This window comes from Arachis duranensis, chromosome 10, assembly GCF_000817695.3.
Source record: "Arachis duranensis cultivar V14167 chromosome 10, aradu.V14167.gnm2.J7QH, whole genome shotgun sequence".
Taxonomy (NCBI): domain Eukaryota; kingdom Viridiplantae; phylum Streptophyta; class Magnoliopsida; order Fabales; family Fabaceae; genus Arachis; species Arachis duranensis.
The window spans coordinates 99237272-99251136 of record NC_029781.3 but is presented as its reverse complement, the minus strand read 5'-3'; the positions used below and the strand labels follow the sequence as shown (position 1 = coordinate 99251136).

At 32.7% G+C, this 13865-nt stretch overlaps 1 protein-coding gene and 1 pseudogene across 1 annotated transcript in view; one reads left to right on the top strand and one right to left on the bottom strand.

Moving 5' to 3' along the window:
- LOC107471223 (UDP-glycosyltransferase 83A1) overlaps positions 1 to 1607 on the top strand; it is a 5678-nt gene extending 4071 nt beyond the window's left edge. The window contains exon 2 of the mRNA XM_016090674.3: positions 623 to 1607. Within this exon, the coding sequence (XP_015946160.1) occupies positions 623 to 1503 (881 nt within the window). The 3' untranslated portion in view covers positions 1504 to 1607. The remainder of the gene's footprint in view (positions 1 to 622) is intronic.
- Positions 1608 to 1959: 352 nt separating this feature from the next.
- On the bottom strand, positions 1960 to 7526 carry LOC107471117 (uncharacterized; annotated as a pseudogene).
- Between the last annotated feature and the right edge of the window lie 6339 nt (positions 7527 to 13865).

Here is a 13865-nt window from a genome sequence, read left to right as displayed (position 1 = left end):
CGGGATATATATGCAACAAACATACAGGTTATTAAAAGTCACATCATCATGTCTAAAAAACCAAAAAACTTAACTTTGAAATTATCATTTCGGGTCGTCTTGTATCTAAAACTATTTGTTATACATTTTAAATACTTAGCTTGAACATCAATGTAATATATTTGTTCAAACAAAAATATTATTTTTATATTAAAATTAACTATTAAAATTAATTATTATGTATTAATATAAAAATATATATTATTTAATTTAGTTTAAATATATTTTTTTATTGTAATTTATATTTTATATTAGTTGTTAATTTTAATAATTAATTTTATTATACATACACCTAATATAGTTGATGTTCAAAATATAAAATGATTCTTTCACTGTTGATATTGATGATGTCGGATTTCTTTCAAAACTTGGTATATATGTAGTGGTGTTGTTATTTAATGGTTAAATTGATAAAGAAAAAGTATACAACATCCTATAAAACATCATGACCATACAACTTTACTGAAATTGACAACAGTATCATTATTTGATCCTAATACATGTATAAATATCCAACATGTATTTCTTATTTTCTTTGGTCACAAAATAAGAGTTTATAACTTTATCTTGTTTCGAATCGCAGGACTTCCAATCTCAGAAAAACCATTTTGGTTATCATCTTACATTCCAACTGTGGAAATTAGAGACCTTTGGTGGCTAAATATGTTCGACCCGTGTGTTGGAAAGAAAATGTTTAAGTATATGATGCATTGTATGCGTAATTCAAATTTGATCGAGTGGTTCCTCTGTAACAGCACCCCAGAACTTGAACCTGATGCATTTTCCTTATTACCAAACATATTATCTCCGATAGGTCCATTATTGACACCTAACAACAACAAAAAGTTATCAGTAGGACAATTCTGGAAAGAAGATATATCTTGCATGAGTTGGTTAGATCAGCAACCTCAATATTCTGTAGTTTATGTTGCTTTTGGAAGTCACACTCTCTTTGATCAAAGACAATTTACAGAACTTGCACTTGCACTTGAACTTACCAATAGACCCTTTCTGTGGGTTGTGCGTCAAGATCCCAATTGCACCAATACGGTGTCTCTCCCTCCTGAATTTAAGGGTTATAAAGGTAAAATAATTGGATGGGCTCCACAAAAGATGGTATTGAGCCACCCTGCCATAGCTTGTTTTGTGAGTCATTGCGGTTGGAATTCGACCATAGAAGCTTTGTCTAATGGGGTACCTCTCCTGTGTTGGCCATATTCTGGTGACCAGTTTTTCAATAAGAATTATATTTGTAATGCATTGAAAGTTGGAATGGCATTTGATTCGGATGAAAATGGAATGATCTCACGTGGAGAGATAAAAGAGAAAGTGGATCAGTTGCTTAGTGATGAGAACACAAGATCAAGGTCTCATAAGCTGATGGAAAAACTAAAGCACAACATGGAAGAAGGAAGTACTTCTTCAATGAACTTAAGCAGGTTCTTTACTTGGTTGAAAGGATAATTAAGGGTTAACTAGTTGCCTTGTTATGATTATGTAATAATAAGAAAAACTGTTCACGAGTTTTTTATGCCACATTATTGTTGTTAGTATAATCATTCTTTGTATGGTTGTTAAATGAATTAAAAAAAAGTGTTTTAAAACATTTCCTTTTCAAGATATCACCAAATTGGCTTTTCTTTAGTCTCGACTATAATTATATTATATGTACACTAAAATTAATTATTAAAATCAGCTATTAGTATATATAAGATATATATTGAAATATAAATATATATTAAAAATAAATTAAATTACATATATATTTATATATAAATATATTGGTGATTGAATTTTTTTGTATTAAAAAATTATTAATTTTGCAGTAGCTTTACATATCAAAATATTATTAGTGAATTTTTTTTTGTGACTGAAATAAATTAAACAAAGAAAAACAAAACAAACAAAATAAGGAATTGCTTAAATAGAGGGACAGTCCCATTTAAGACTACTCTTAAACTCCTCCCAATGTGAAAGAAGCTCCACATGCAAAAGTTGTAACTTCATCGCCATCTTTACCATAGTATTTGCCACCGTGTTTGCATCTCTAATAATCAAACGAAAGTCAACACGCCAATTCCAATGTATAATATCTCTTATTTTGAGCACCAATGGTTCAATAAACCCAAAACCATCTTGAGTAACAAGATTAAATGCTTCCACACAATCCGTCTCACAAATAACATCTCGTTGACCCACATCCAAGCTAAGAGATATCCTCTCCAAATAGCAAACAATTCTCCTTGAAGAATACTATTACTCTCAATCATTCCCAAACACCCCATTTGCCAACTCCCATTACAATCTTTAATAACACAAACAAAACCAACACTATCACCCGAACCAAAATAACTAGCATCACAATTAATCTTAAAAATACCAATGGATGGGGAATTCCAAAAACCATTTAGAGTTGAGGGAAGGGACATACATTGTAATTCAAAAATATTCCTAAATTCCTTTTCTGAAGTTAATGTCAGACAAATCACTTTTTTCAGAGGCCAAGTTTCATGAGATTAAAGATGTCATTATTCCTTACTCGCCATATCCACCAAAGTCCCGAAAAGAACTTGAACGGATGCCCTATGCTGTGATACAAGAACCAGTTCTTCAAATCCAAAGGATGACAAGAAATATTCGACATATGCCAGACAAGCTAAGCTTTTGGACAATCTCGAATACAATGTAAAATCGATTCCTGGCTAGAAAGACATCTTGGACACCTATCCGATGACGACATCCCTCTTCTAAAGCGAAAACTTGCAATAAGAAGAGCCTCCTTAAGACACAACCAAGCCAAAAACTTATACTTTTCCAGAACAAGCTGATGCCAAAGCCAAAGTCAATTCTCCCGCTCCTCCCAACCAAACAGCTGCTTACACAACCACAAGTAACCATTGCGTGAGTCATAGACTTTGGCAGTAGATCCACACCAATACCAACCTACTTCTGGACCTGCTTGTTCATCTGGATTGTAAAAGAGAATATTACCTTTCAAATTTTGAGATAAAGGAGAATAAAGAGTATCCAAATGCCACTTACCAACCGACCAAATATCCTGTATCCGGAGATTCGAATAAGAAATGTGAACATAATCCATCTCATTAGATAACCGTCCTTCTCTCCTCTAGCTAGAAAACCAAAAATTCTGGTTCAAATCTCTAATACACCAAGCAAACCCATCCTTTCACACTTCCCAAGCCTTGCAAAGACACCTCCAAATGGGAGAGTCCTTGTTCTTAGGATAACTAAAACAGTCATATAGAGATGATCGGTATTTGGCATCTAATAATTAGACCCATAGCTTGTTTGGCTGCTGGAAAAAAGTCTAAACTAGCTTATCAAGAAGAGCAATATTTACACAATAAGGATCTCTAATCCCCAAACCTCCATATTTTTTTGGAGTAACCAGTACCTTCCAACTAACAAGATTCAATCCTCTTCCATCAACTTGTCCTTTCCAAAGAAAATTCCCCATCATAAACTCCAATTTACTAATGATTCCTTTGGAAAAAATAGAGACCTGCATCTGGTACGTGGGAATAGCGGCTGCAACAGAATTAACTAAGTAGAATCTACCAGCCCGATTGAGTAAACTTCCTTTTCAGCTTGCTAGCCTACTCTGAATCTTATCCAAGACACCATTAAAAACTGAACGGGTCACCCTAGAATGGCTAAGGGTAACTCTAAGATACTTGCCCAAGTCCTGGACAAATCTGATAGAGGATACCCGAGTGAAAACCTCTTTTCTTGTTGCAGAGACATTTTTGGAGCAAAGCACTTTAAACTTCTCCACATTAATCTTCATCCCAGATGCTTTGCAAAAAGTCTCTAAAACTAACATCACATTTTGCACTTGTCTCTTTGTAGCTTTACAGAATAGAAGCAAGTCATTCGCAAACATTAAGTGGGATATTCTTGGTCCCCCTCTAGAAATAGCAACCGGCTCCCACAAGCCCAAATCAACCTGATGACTAATAAAGCATGTCAATCGCTCCATACACAACACAAAAAATAGGGTGACATAGGGTCTCCTTGTCTAAGACCTCGGCTAGGAGTAAAGCTATTCAGACGATTCCCATTCCAAAGAATAGATAAGGAAGAAGCAGTGACATAATTCATAATCAAATTAATTGTAGGAATAGGAAAACCAAAGCTCTTAAGGGTATGAGCTAAAAACCTCCAGTCAACTCTGTCATAAGCTTTCTCCGGATCAATCTTAAAGGCCAGTGTGCCTTTCTTTGATTTAGTCTTCTTCATAAAGTGGAGGACTTCTTGAGCAATAATGATGTTGTCAGGAGTTCTTCGTCCCGGAATAAATCCTCCTTGAAGCGGGCCAACAATCTCCGCAATATGAGAACGAAGCCTATTAACAAGGACCTTCGTGATGATCTTGTAAACTACATTGTAGAGACTAATCGGCCTGAAATCTTTCATAGATACCGGTGATTCAATCTTTGGAATAAGAACCAGTAAAGTCTCCAACATTCTCGGATCAAGAGTAACACCGAAGAATGCCTGCTTAACCATCTTCCAAACATCAAGACCAATAATCTCCCAATATTCTTTGAAGAAGAAAGCTTGAAACCCATCAGGACCCGAAACTTTCAAAGAGTTTATGTGAAAAACAGTTGTTCTGACTTCCTCCATAGTAACTGGTGCCGTAAGATTATTGCAAGCTTCCTCATTCAGAGAAGGAAGAGGCACATCATCAAGGCAACCCAAATCAACATCATCCAAATGACAGAATAAGCTTTTATAGAAAGACTCTGCTTCTTGACTCAGAACCTCTGGATCAGTTTTCCACACTCCATCCTTGAGAAAAAGGCTATGAATCTTATTATGCTTCCTTCGCACAAGAGTTTGAATATGAAAGAATCTTGTATTCCTATCCCCGAAACTTACCTACTGCTCTCTAGACTTTTGGAACCATAGGAGCTCTTCTTGCACTAGACTATTATTATAATCATCAAGCAACTGTTGCTCTTTCTGACGCAAATAAATACTATCCACCACTTCCAAACGCTTTTGTAAATAATTAATATGCTGCTCTAATTCACATTTCTTAACAAAAATGTTACCAAATAACTTCGAGTTAAACTCTAGTGAATTCTTCTGTACTTCCAAAAGCTTGCCATGAATCCCTCTATTACCAGACCACCATGACTGATTCACAATATCCCTATACCCAGGATGAGTAGCCCAAGCAGCAACAAATTGGAAGGGTCGATTCCCTTTAGGCTGAGGACGACCTTTACAACGCACCAGAATAGGGCAATGATCAGACTGAAGCCTATTTAAAACTTATGCATAAGCCTCTGAAAGATAGATAACCAACTACTATTTATACAGACTCAATCAAGCTTTTTTGCCACGTCAACATAATTTTTCACCCTCCTATACCAAGAAAACCGCCTCCCAATAGTCTTCAGATCAAACAAACCAGTATCCCCTAATAAAGTAGCAAACATGTCTGCTCTTTGATGAGAAAATTGACAGCCCTTAGATTCATGAGAAAATTTGACTTCATTAAAATCACCAAGAACAATCCAAGGTCCTTGAAAAATCATGGATTGTGCAACAAGATAATTCCAAAGGAGAACCCTTTTATTAAATTGAGGACTGCCATAAATACCACTACACCTCCAAATTAAATTATCAAATTAAACCTCAACAGTAACACTCTGATCAAAAGCATCAATGAACTTACAATAAACACCCTTTATAGAGGATAGAAACCAAATACCTCCCTTATGCCCCTCTGCTTCTACTATACCAACAAAGTGATACCCCAACCTTTCCCAAAATAATTTTAAATGCTGAAAAGGGGAGTGAGTTTCAACCACAATAAAGAAAACAGGTCTAAATTTTCTAACAAGTTCCTTACAATGCACCCGAGCTAACTTATTATAAGCACTCCTAATATTCCAAACAATCATATTTAAACTATCCATAAATAATAGGGACAGAATAAATAAGAACATAAACTCTAAACAGAATCATCAACCTCAATAGGTGGTTTGTCCTGCGGTACTGGCACACTCTGATCCTCAAAAATTGCCACCTTCGAACCCCCTGACACTGCACCTGCCATGCTTCCATATACTAAGGTTTCCTCCGTTGTGCCACCATTTTTATCAACTGGCGAGTTCTGCAGGGAGGAAGGCCGAGGACGCTTCCGTAGAGAAATTCCACGACGTGCAGGAGTTTTGCGCGATGGAGATGGTGTAATTTCATGTTTTTCTCGCTTCCCCATCCTAATGCTAATTGATTTGCCTCCATCACCATGCAAATTGGGTCTTGGAACCCCTTCTCAAACCATACTTGTGCTGCTTTCCATCTTGGTCCTTCAAACCTAATGACTAGCCCATTGTGAATTTTTCCTTACGTAGCACTTGTTGCTAGCCCTCTCCATCATCCATGCATGCCTCTTTAACATGACCATCAGGCACGTGAGAAGCCAATGATTCCGTAACCACATCCTTCCCTTTAACAACTCCTAATTTCTCACCTGAATTACGAGAATTCTCACCCAAATCACGAGCTTCTGATTCAGCCTTTTTTTTATTCTCATGATTATTGTGTGGCACTAGTGTTGGGGTTTCATTATTTTTTCCATCACCAAAGGAATTTTCGTTTCCTTCCAATACTCCTTCTCCATGCACAACGATTTATCATGCCCATACCGTGCACAAGTAGCACAAATCAGCTGTAAACTCTCATACTCCACTTCATGAGTCACACCCTCCACTATAATATGTTTGTTTACAGGCAACCCAAGATTAATTTAAACACAAACTCGAGCATATTTTCCTCTTTCTGCAAGCTTAGTGGCCAAATCTACTTTCATCGGAACCCTTATTGCAGAAGCAATTCGCAGCATTGCTTGTTCCTGGTAGCACCAAATTGGAAGTCTCGAGACTCGAATTCATACCAGCGTTGATCCGAAGAATTTTTCGCATGGCCTAAAATCCACATCCCATGACTTTACTGCAACATAGTGACCGTCTATCAACCACGGGCCACCAAGATTGACTTTCTCACGATCTGCAGCAATATCAAATTTAACCAAAAAAATACCCAAACCCCATATCCAACAAATCAAACCCTCATTTGATGCGTCATACTATTCGAAGCTTATGCATGAGAGCCGTGTAGCCATAATGCTTATCCATCACCTTGATCACGATGGCTTCCTTATAAGGTTCAGCTACACAACTCTTTGCCTCCTTGGTAAAACTGACACTTGGTGGACGAGAATCATGCTGTTTACCTACTAATGCAAAGGCCTTAGAGTTTTCTGCACCAATGACTTTATCTCTAAAAGAGACCTTGGATGACTTTTCTAACCCCTCTCGAGAAGAACCCTCCTTAACACTGGATACACACCCACCCACGCTCTCCCCCTTATCTCTTCTAATGGCATGGCCATCTTTCTCACCGTGTTTCACCCTCAACCGCTCACCCCCACTATCGCCTTCTCTCATTCTCCTTGAGTACGGAGTACGTACTCTTTCTCTGCTAGGATTTTTTTTCTATCTTAAATATTATTAGTGAATGATTTTAATAACTAATTTTAATGTACAAATGATATTTTTGTTTTTAATCCACAACCTTAAATTGGGTCAACTCGAAAAAGGTCTAATCTATTCACGCAAGATAAGTTAGCGAGATATAAGATATTAATAAATTTATGTACAAGACCAAAAAAGAAACATCTTATATAAATAGTTATTTCTACAAAGATACCTTTAATTAAAGACAACATTAACAATTTTGAAATTATTTAATATGTTTCACTCAATATATTTAACTAAATTATTTAAAATATACAATATTATTTTCAGATAAAAATATCTTCGTAAAAATAGTCATCATTTATATTTTGTGTAGTGAATTAGAGCTTGAATCCCATAGAAAAAAAAACACTTATATTCATACTAACAAGTAGCCATTCACATATTTTTTTATTTTTTATTAATTAATTTTTTGTTAAACCGTCTCTCGGACCACGAGAGTATTAGCGTTGATTTATGAAATTTAAAAAAAATATAAAAAGACAATAAAAATATTAAATAATGTGAATAATAAATATGTTAGATATTTAATTCAATAAGTATGTAGATAATTATGTTGATTATTTTTAATTAGATAGTTATTTCTTTTGATTTAATTTATTCATGTACAGTTAATAATAATTGAATATTTAATTTAGTAGGTGTACAGATAGTTATCTTAATATTAGGATTTAGGAGATAATTTGAGTTGGAGTGTTTTTTTATTTTAATGAATTAATTTTAAAACTCATTGTTCACATTATTTACAAAAATTATTATCTATCTTAAAATCTAATAACAAGCCCAACATTTGATTACTAAAAATCTTTAAAAAAACCTTTAAAATTTCCTGCTTCAAAAAAGCCTTTAAAAGGTCGGAAACAAAAATCGAACTCAATTTAGATATCATTATTTATTACTATTACTAAATACTAGTCAACAAACTCAGAAATCAGAATATAACAAATCTAGTTAGGATTACACAATTAAAGGCGTGCTTCAAAAAATATATTCCTCGTACCAGAAGTAAATAAAACTAATCATTATTTAATTAATTTGACAAAAAAGTTTACAAGTAAAAGAATCCATGAGACTTATTAATTAAACGCCAAATACTAATAAAGTTAATTATACTTCAATAAATTAAATAGAAAAGAATAAGGTATGATATTGTGTGAAAATTAGTAAAGCTAATTTTAGAAAATAAATAAATAAATAAATAATAACTAAATAAAATGAAAGGTAATAAACAATCCTAGTTTATAACCTTAGGATTTTAATGGTTGAAAAAGAAAAGAATTATATACCTCTAATTGATGGATGGTTCATATTGAAGAGACTCACCTATAAATTGAGTTTTTCTTTAATTCATTTCAATCAAGTCATCCAGATAGAATAACATAAGATTTTTTTGAGTAGTTTTCTCCTATATTTGATAGAGAGAAGTGTGTTCTCCTTTTGTCAAGAGAGAGTGTTATTGTAGTCTCCTTGTGATAGAGAGAAGTTGTAATTCTCAAAGAAAATTATTCAATTATTTCCATATTTTATACAAATTTCTAATTTTTCATCTCTATATTTTGCTGTGTCATTTGTCTGGTACCTAACATATTGTTCTATCCATCTCGAGAAAATCTGAATTTAGAGAAAAATGGAAATCTCATCTCAACTGGTCTTGGACTAAGTTGGAAGGACAATTTTTAGGTAATATTTAAAAGAAAAATAAAGACCGAAAGATTGAGATTAAGAGATAAAAATTAAAATAAATTTTAGTATTGTATTTAGTATAAAAACGTACAGAATTAAATTATGTCAAAATATTTTATTTGATTTAAAATAAAAATAGAGACTGAAATATTTAAAATTACAATAATATCCTTAAATTTAAAATGAAACCCTAACTCAAATCCTATTTATTTTTTTAGTAATCTCTATCTCCTCTCTCCTCTTTTCTGAAATTTTAACCGAGAAGGGAAGGAATCTTCTGGTCTTTTTCGTCGCCGACAGCACCGCCAACGATCCCGAACAAGCAAGGCACGTTTATAAGTTTCTAATGTAACATTCTAACTTTTAGCATCTCATGATCGTACTAAAATTTCAGGCGTTACTTACCTCTAAACATTTTTATTGTATACTATCTTTATTTAATATTGAGCCTTTGCGAATACGAACCGAAGTTTCAACCAAGAAAATAAAGAGTCTATACTTTAAATCATTTAATCACAAAGATATATATATTCACATAGTATTATATAAATAGACTTATTTAAAGATCTTCAAATACAAGTCTTACCCCTCTAAAGACTAAAACAATAAACGACGAGGGGAAAATAAAATCTAACAACTCAACTCGTAAACATAATCTTTTATACTCCTGTAGCTCCGCACTAAATCTTCACACCTGTAGCTAAAAGGGGTGGAAATAATAGGGTAAGAACTGATGAGTTTTTAGCAGGGTCGGGGTTAGAAGTTAAGTTCATTTTGCTATTATTAGTCAACCACAACTAACAGCAGAACACATACAAGCATAAATAATAAAAGAACACAAAAGTCAATTAGTCATGCAGCACACACACACAATCACAGAGTTACATAACACAAAGATATACGTAAACAAGCATGATGCATGTCTATCCTTAGTGCAGGTAATGAACTCATCTGTCAGTTTCGACCCGCTCCCAACTTAACTCAGCAACCTTTGTCTGAGTTTGGCTTCCAGTGCCATAACCTCTGTAAGCAACCTCTGTCTTACAGGTGAGACTCTTTTGAGCCGATGTATGCAAACATAACTTCTGTAAGCAACCTCAGTCTTACAAGTAAGGCTTTCTCTAGTCAATGTATATATTGATAACCTCTATAAGCAACATCTGTCTTACAGGTTCGACCATCCCCTGGATTGGTCAATGTATTTTTAGAAAGCGAATCTCGGGGGACTCACCACCATATCTCTTCTCATTTTCAGCAGGTAAATAATCATATAAGCTCGTTCTAGAGTGCCAAACAATATCTCTAATTATCTTATTTTCTTTTCGTTCTTTCTTTTGTTTCTTTCATGTGCTCTGCCTTCCTGTAACAGAGATTTCCTTAGTTAATACATTTTTTTAGTCTTTTCCGTGCTCTGCTCTCCTTTAGTAAAGATTCGTTAAAAATCTTTTAGTCTTTACTCTCTACTCTTCTGTGGCAGAAATTTCTTTAATCATTTTCTTTCGTCTTATTTTCTTTTCTATTTATTATTCTTTTATTTTTTTTGTTTTAATATCACAATTCATCTTTACACTATTCTCTCGTCTCTTTCTAAATGTTTTATGAAGAGAGAATTATAAAATGCTTAACTTCACTCAGTGTTCCTAATAATTTTAAAAAGTCTTATTATTTTACTTTTTTTAATAAAAATAATAATTTAAATAAAATATACTATTTATTTATGTATAAATATAATAATATTTCAATATATCTATTTACTATATATAAAAACTAATTTGGTTAAGGCTCGCTTTATTCTTCCACTTTTAAAATTATATTTTAAATTTCAAACTTTTAAGTATTTTATGTTTAATCCAATATTTTTATAAAATTATATTTAAAACCTCACTTATTTCAATATTTATAAAAGTAATTCTGAATTTTTATAAAATACCCATTTCACTTCTATACTTTATTTATTATCAAAAATACCGAAAACTTATATAATTATAAATTGTATCTCAATTTTTATATACCAATACAGTGTTACTTTCCAAAAATAAAGTTTAAATACTAATCTTCTTCTTATTCCAAAACTGAACCCTTAACCTTTTTCTTTCAAAATATTACTTATATTTTAATCCATTTTTGAATTTTTCGGTTACCGATTTGCCATAATTTTTAATTTAATCTCTCGACTATCAAATCTCACCAATTTTGTACTTGATCCTCAATAATATTACAACCCAAAAAAATCTAAAACAGTTCGGTCCCTACTGGTTTTATCACGGCCAAGCCATGAACTTCACAAATACAGCAATATATTGCAAATTCAATATAAAATCAATCAAACTCAACAATAATCAATCAAACCAACATTTACTTATCAAATTCACATTTAATTATTATAAAATTACCAAATCCTACCTCCGTACGAATAAAAACAATGAAAACTTCGGAGAAGTTTTTTGACCGAGCTACTGAAGAAGAAAACGTCGAAAATCGTCTGTGCCTCCTAGAACTCCAATTGGCAGAACTCAATGGAAAGGGGAGTTACGTCACCGTCAACTTTTACAGAACAAAAGTGATACCAACATGTAAAAGAGGAGGATACGAACACTTTTATCGGAGTTACGGATCTCAAAAAATCGAACACCGAAAGTTCATGGCTTCCATGGAATCTCTCTTCTCTCACTCACGGTCTCTCCCTCTCTTTTTCCTCTTGGTTCAGCTGAATAGAAATAAAAAAATAAAGTGATAAGGGGCGGAACTAGAGTAATTTTTAGGAGGAGGCCAACATGAAAATATAATTTTAGAAGAAGAAAACATTAAAATTAAAGAGAGTAATATAAAAAATAATGACCTTTATACATTAAAATTTTTAATTTGGGGGCCATTGCCCCCTTCTCCAAGACTTGCCTCTGCCCCTAAAAGTGATGATGATGTGGTGGCAAGGGAGGGAGCATGTGTTACGGTTTGGAGTTGTTGAGTCAGTGATTCAAATTATAAATATTCTAAATAGATAATTATGAAAATTGGATATATTAAAACACAAGTAATAATATATATGAGTTACTAATATAAATAACATTAGTAGCATAAAGATATACGATGAAGTATTAGCAAAGTTAAGTTTACTAAAAAGTACCGATATTTATTCATATCGGCAGATATCGAAGTTGATAATAATATTATTAACTAAATTTTAGTTTTAAATTAAAAATATTAATTACTCAAATTAAAATATATATAATTTTTATTATTTATAAATTATTAGAATTATAATTTTAAATATGTAAAATATTTCATTATAATAAAAATATATATAAGAATCTGAATTTAATTAAATTCAAATAGTTATACTTTTTCTCTTCCCGACTTTATTGATTTATTTCTTCAATTCTTATCTTTATTTAACTACTCTCTTTTGTAATTGACATAGTTGAGTGACTTGAAGCTATATTAGCGATGAAAAGAAAGATAAGTGCTAACCCAATAAGTACTTAAAAAGTGCTTCTTGTAGAGTGCGAGAAGCCAAAACACATAATTTCAGATTTTACTTCCAAATCCCATTTTGCGGCATGCCATTAAAAATAATTATATATTTATATAAAATTTTCAACCACAAAAGGACATAACAAAAAGATATGCAAAGAGTAACGTTGGAAAATTAATATCATAGCAGTCAATTTCAACCAATATTATAGCAGATTAACAAACAAATCTAATATAAGTCCACTAAAAATAGCTTTTGTTGAATTTAGATTTCGAACCTTTTTTTTTTTAATTAAACTTCAAATGTTCTTATTTTGAACAGTTTCGAATCTTTTTTACCTTATATTAATGTTGAGTTGACTACAATATTAACCGTGTAATATTTGGTTTTCAAGAGTTCTCGATCAAAAGATACTCCAACTGGAAATAATGTCAAGACCTGAAGCCAATGGAAATGGCAATAACCCTACAGGCCTACACAAATGAGATATTTGGACCGAAATAAGGGTGGACCAATAATTTTGTGGTTGTAGTTGTTTAGGGCTTTAGGGTATCAGATGAATAATTTCAAACGGCAAGTGAAACTGACAAGAGGGACCAGACCCATTTTGCATGATTCTAGAACTGGACACTTCGTGGGCTCCCTTTCTAGCCTGGCCTAATTTGCATGTGTCAGGCTTAAATAATTTATTTCCTGTGTGAGTGTGTGACACGTGCAAAATGAGGTGGTAATTCATTTGTAGGTAGGGCTAGAAGTGAGTCAAAATCAGCTCATGAGCTAGCTCGAGTTCGACTCGTTAATAGCTCGATAAGTTAAATTCTTGAGCTGGTAAACCGAGTATGAGCTTGAAATTGAGTTCATAAATTAAATGAGTTGACCTTGAGCTTAGATAAGCTCAACTCATTAGTTCGTGAGCAGACTCGATTATATTCATAATATTAAAAATATAGATTAAATGCATATAGGATACGCGTATTAATAATTTAATATATATTAATATTTTTAGTTATTTAAAATTTTATATTTATATTTTATATATAATTTTAATGTAGGAGATAAATAAAAAATTTATATTTGATAAATAAACAATATAT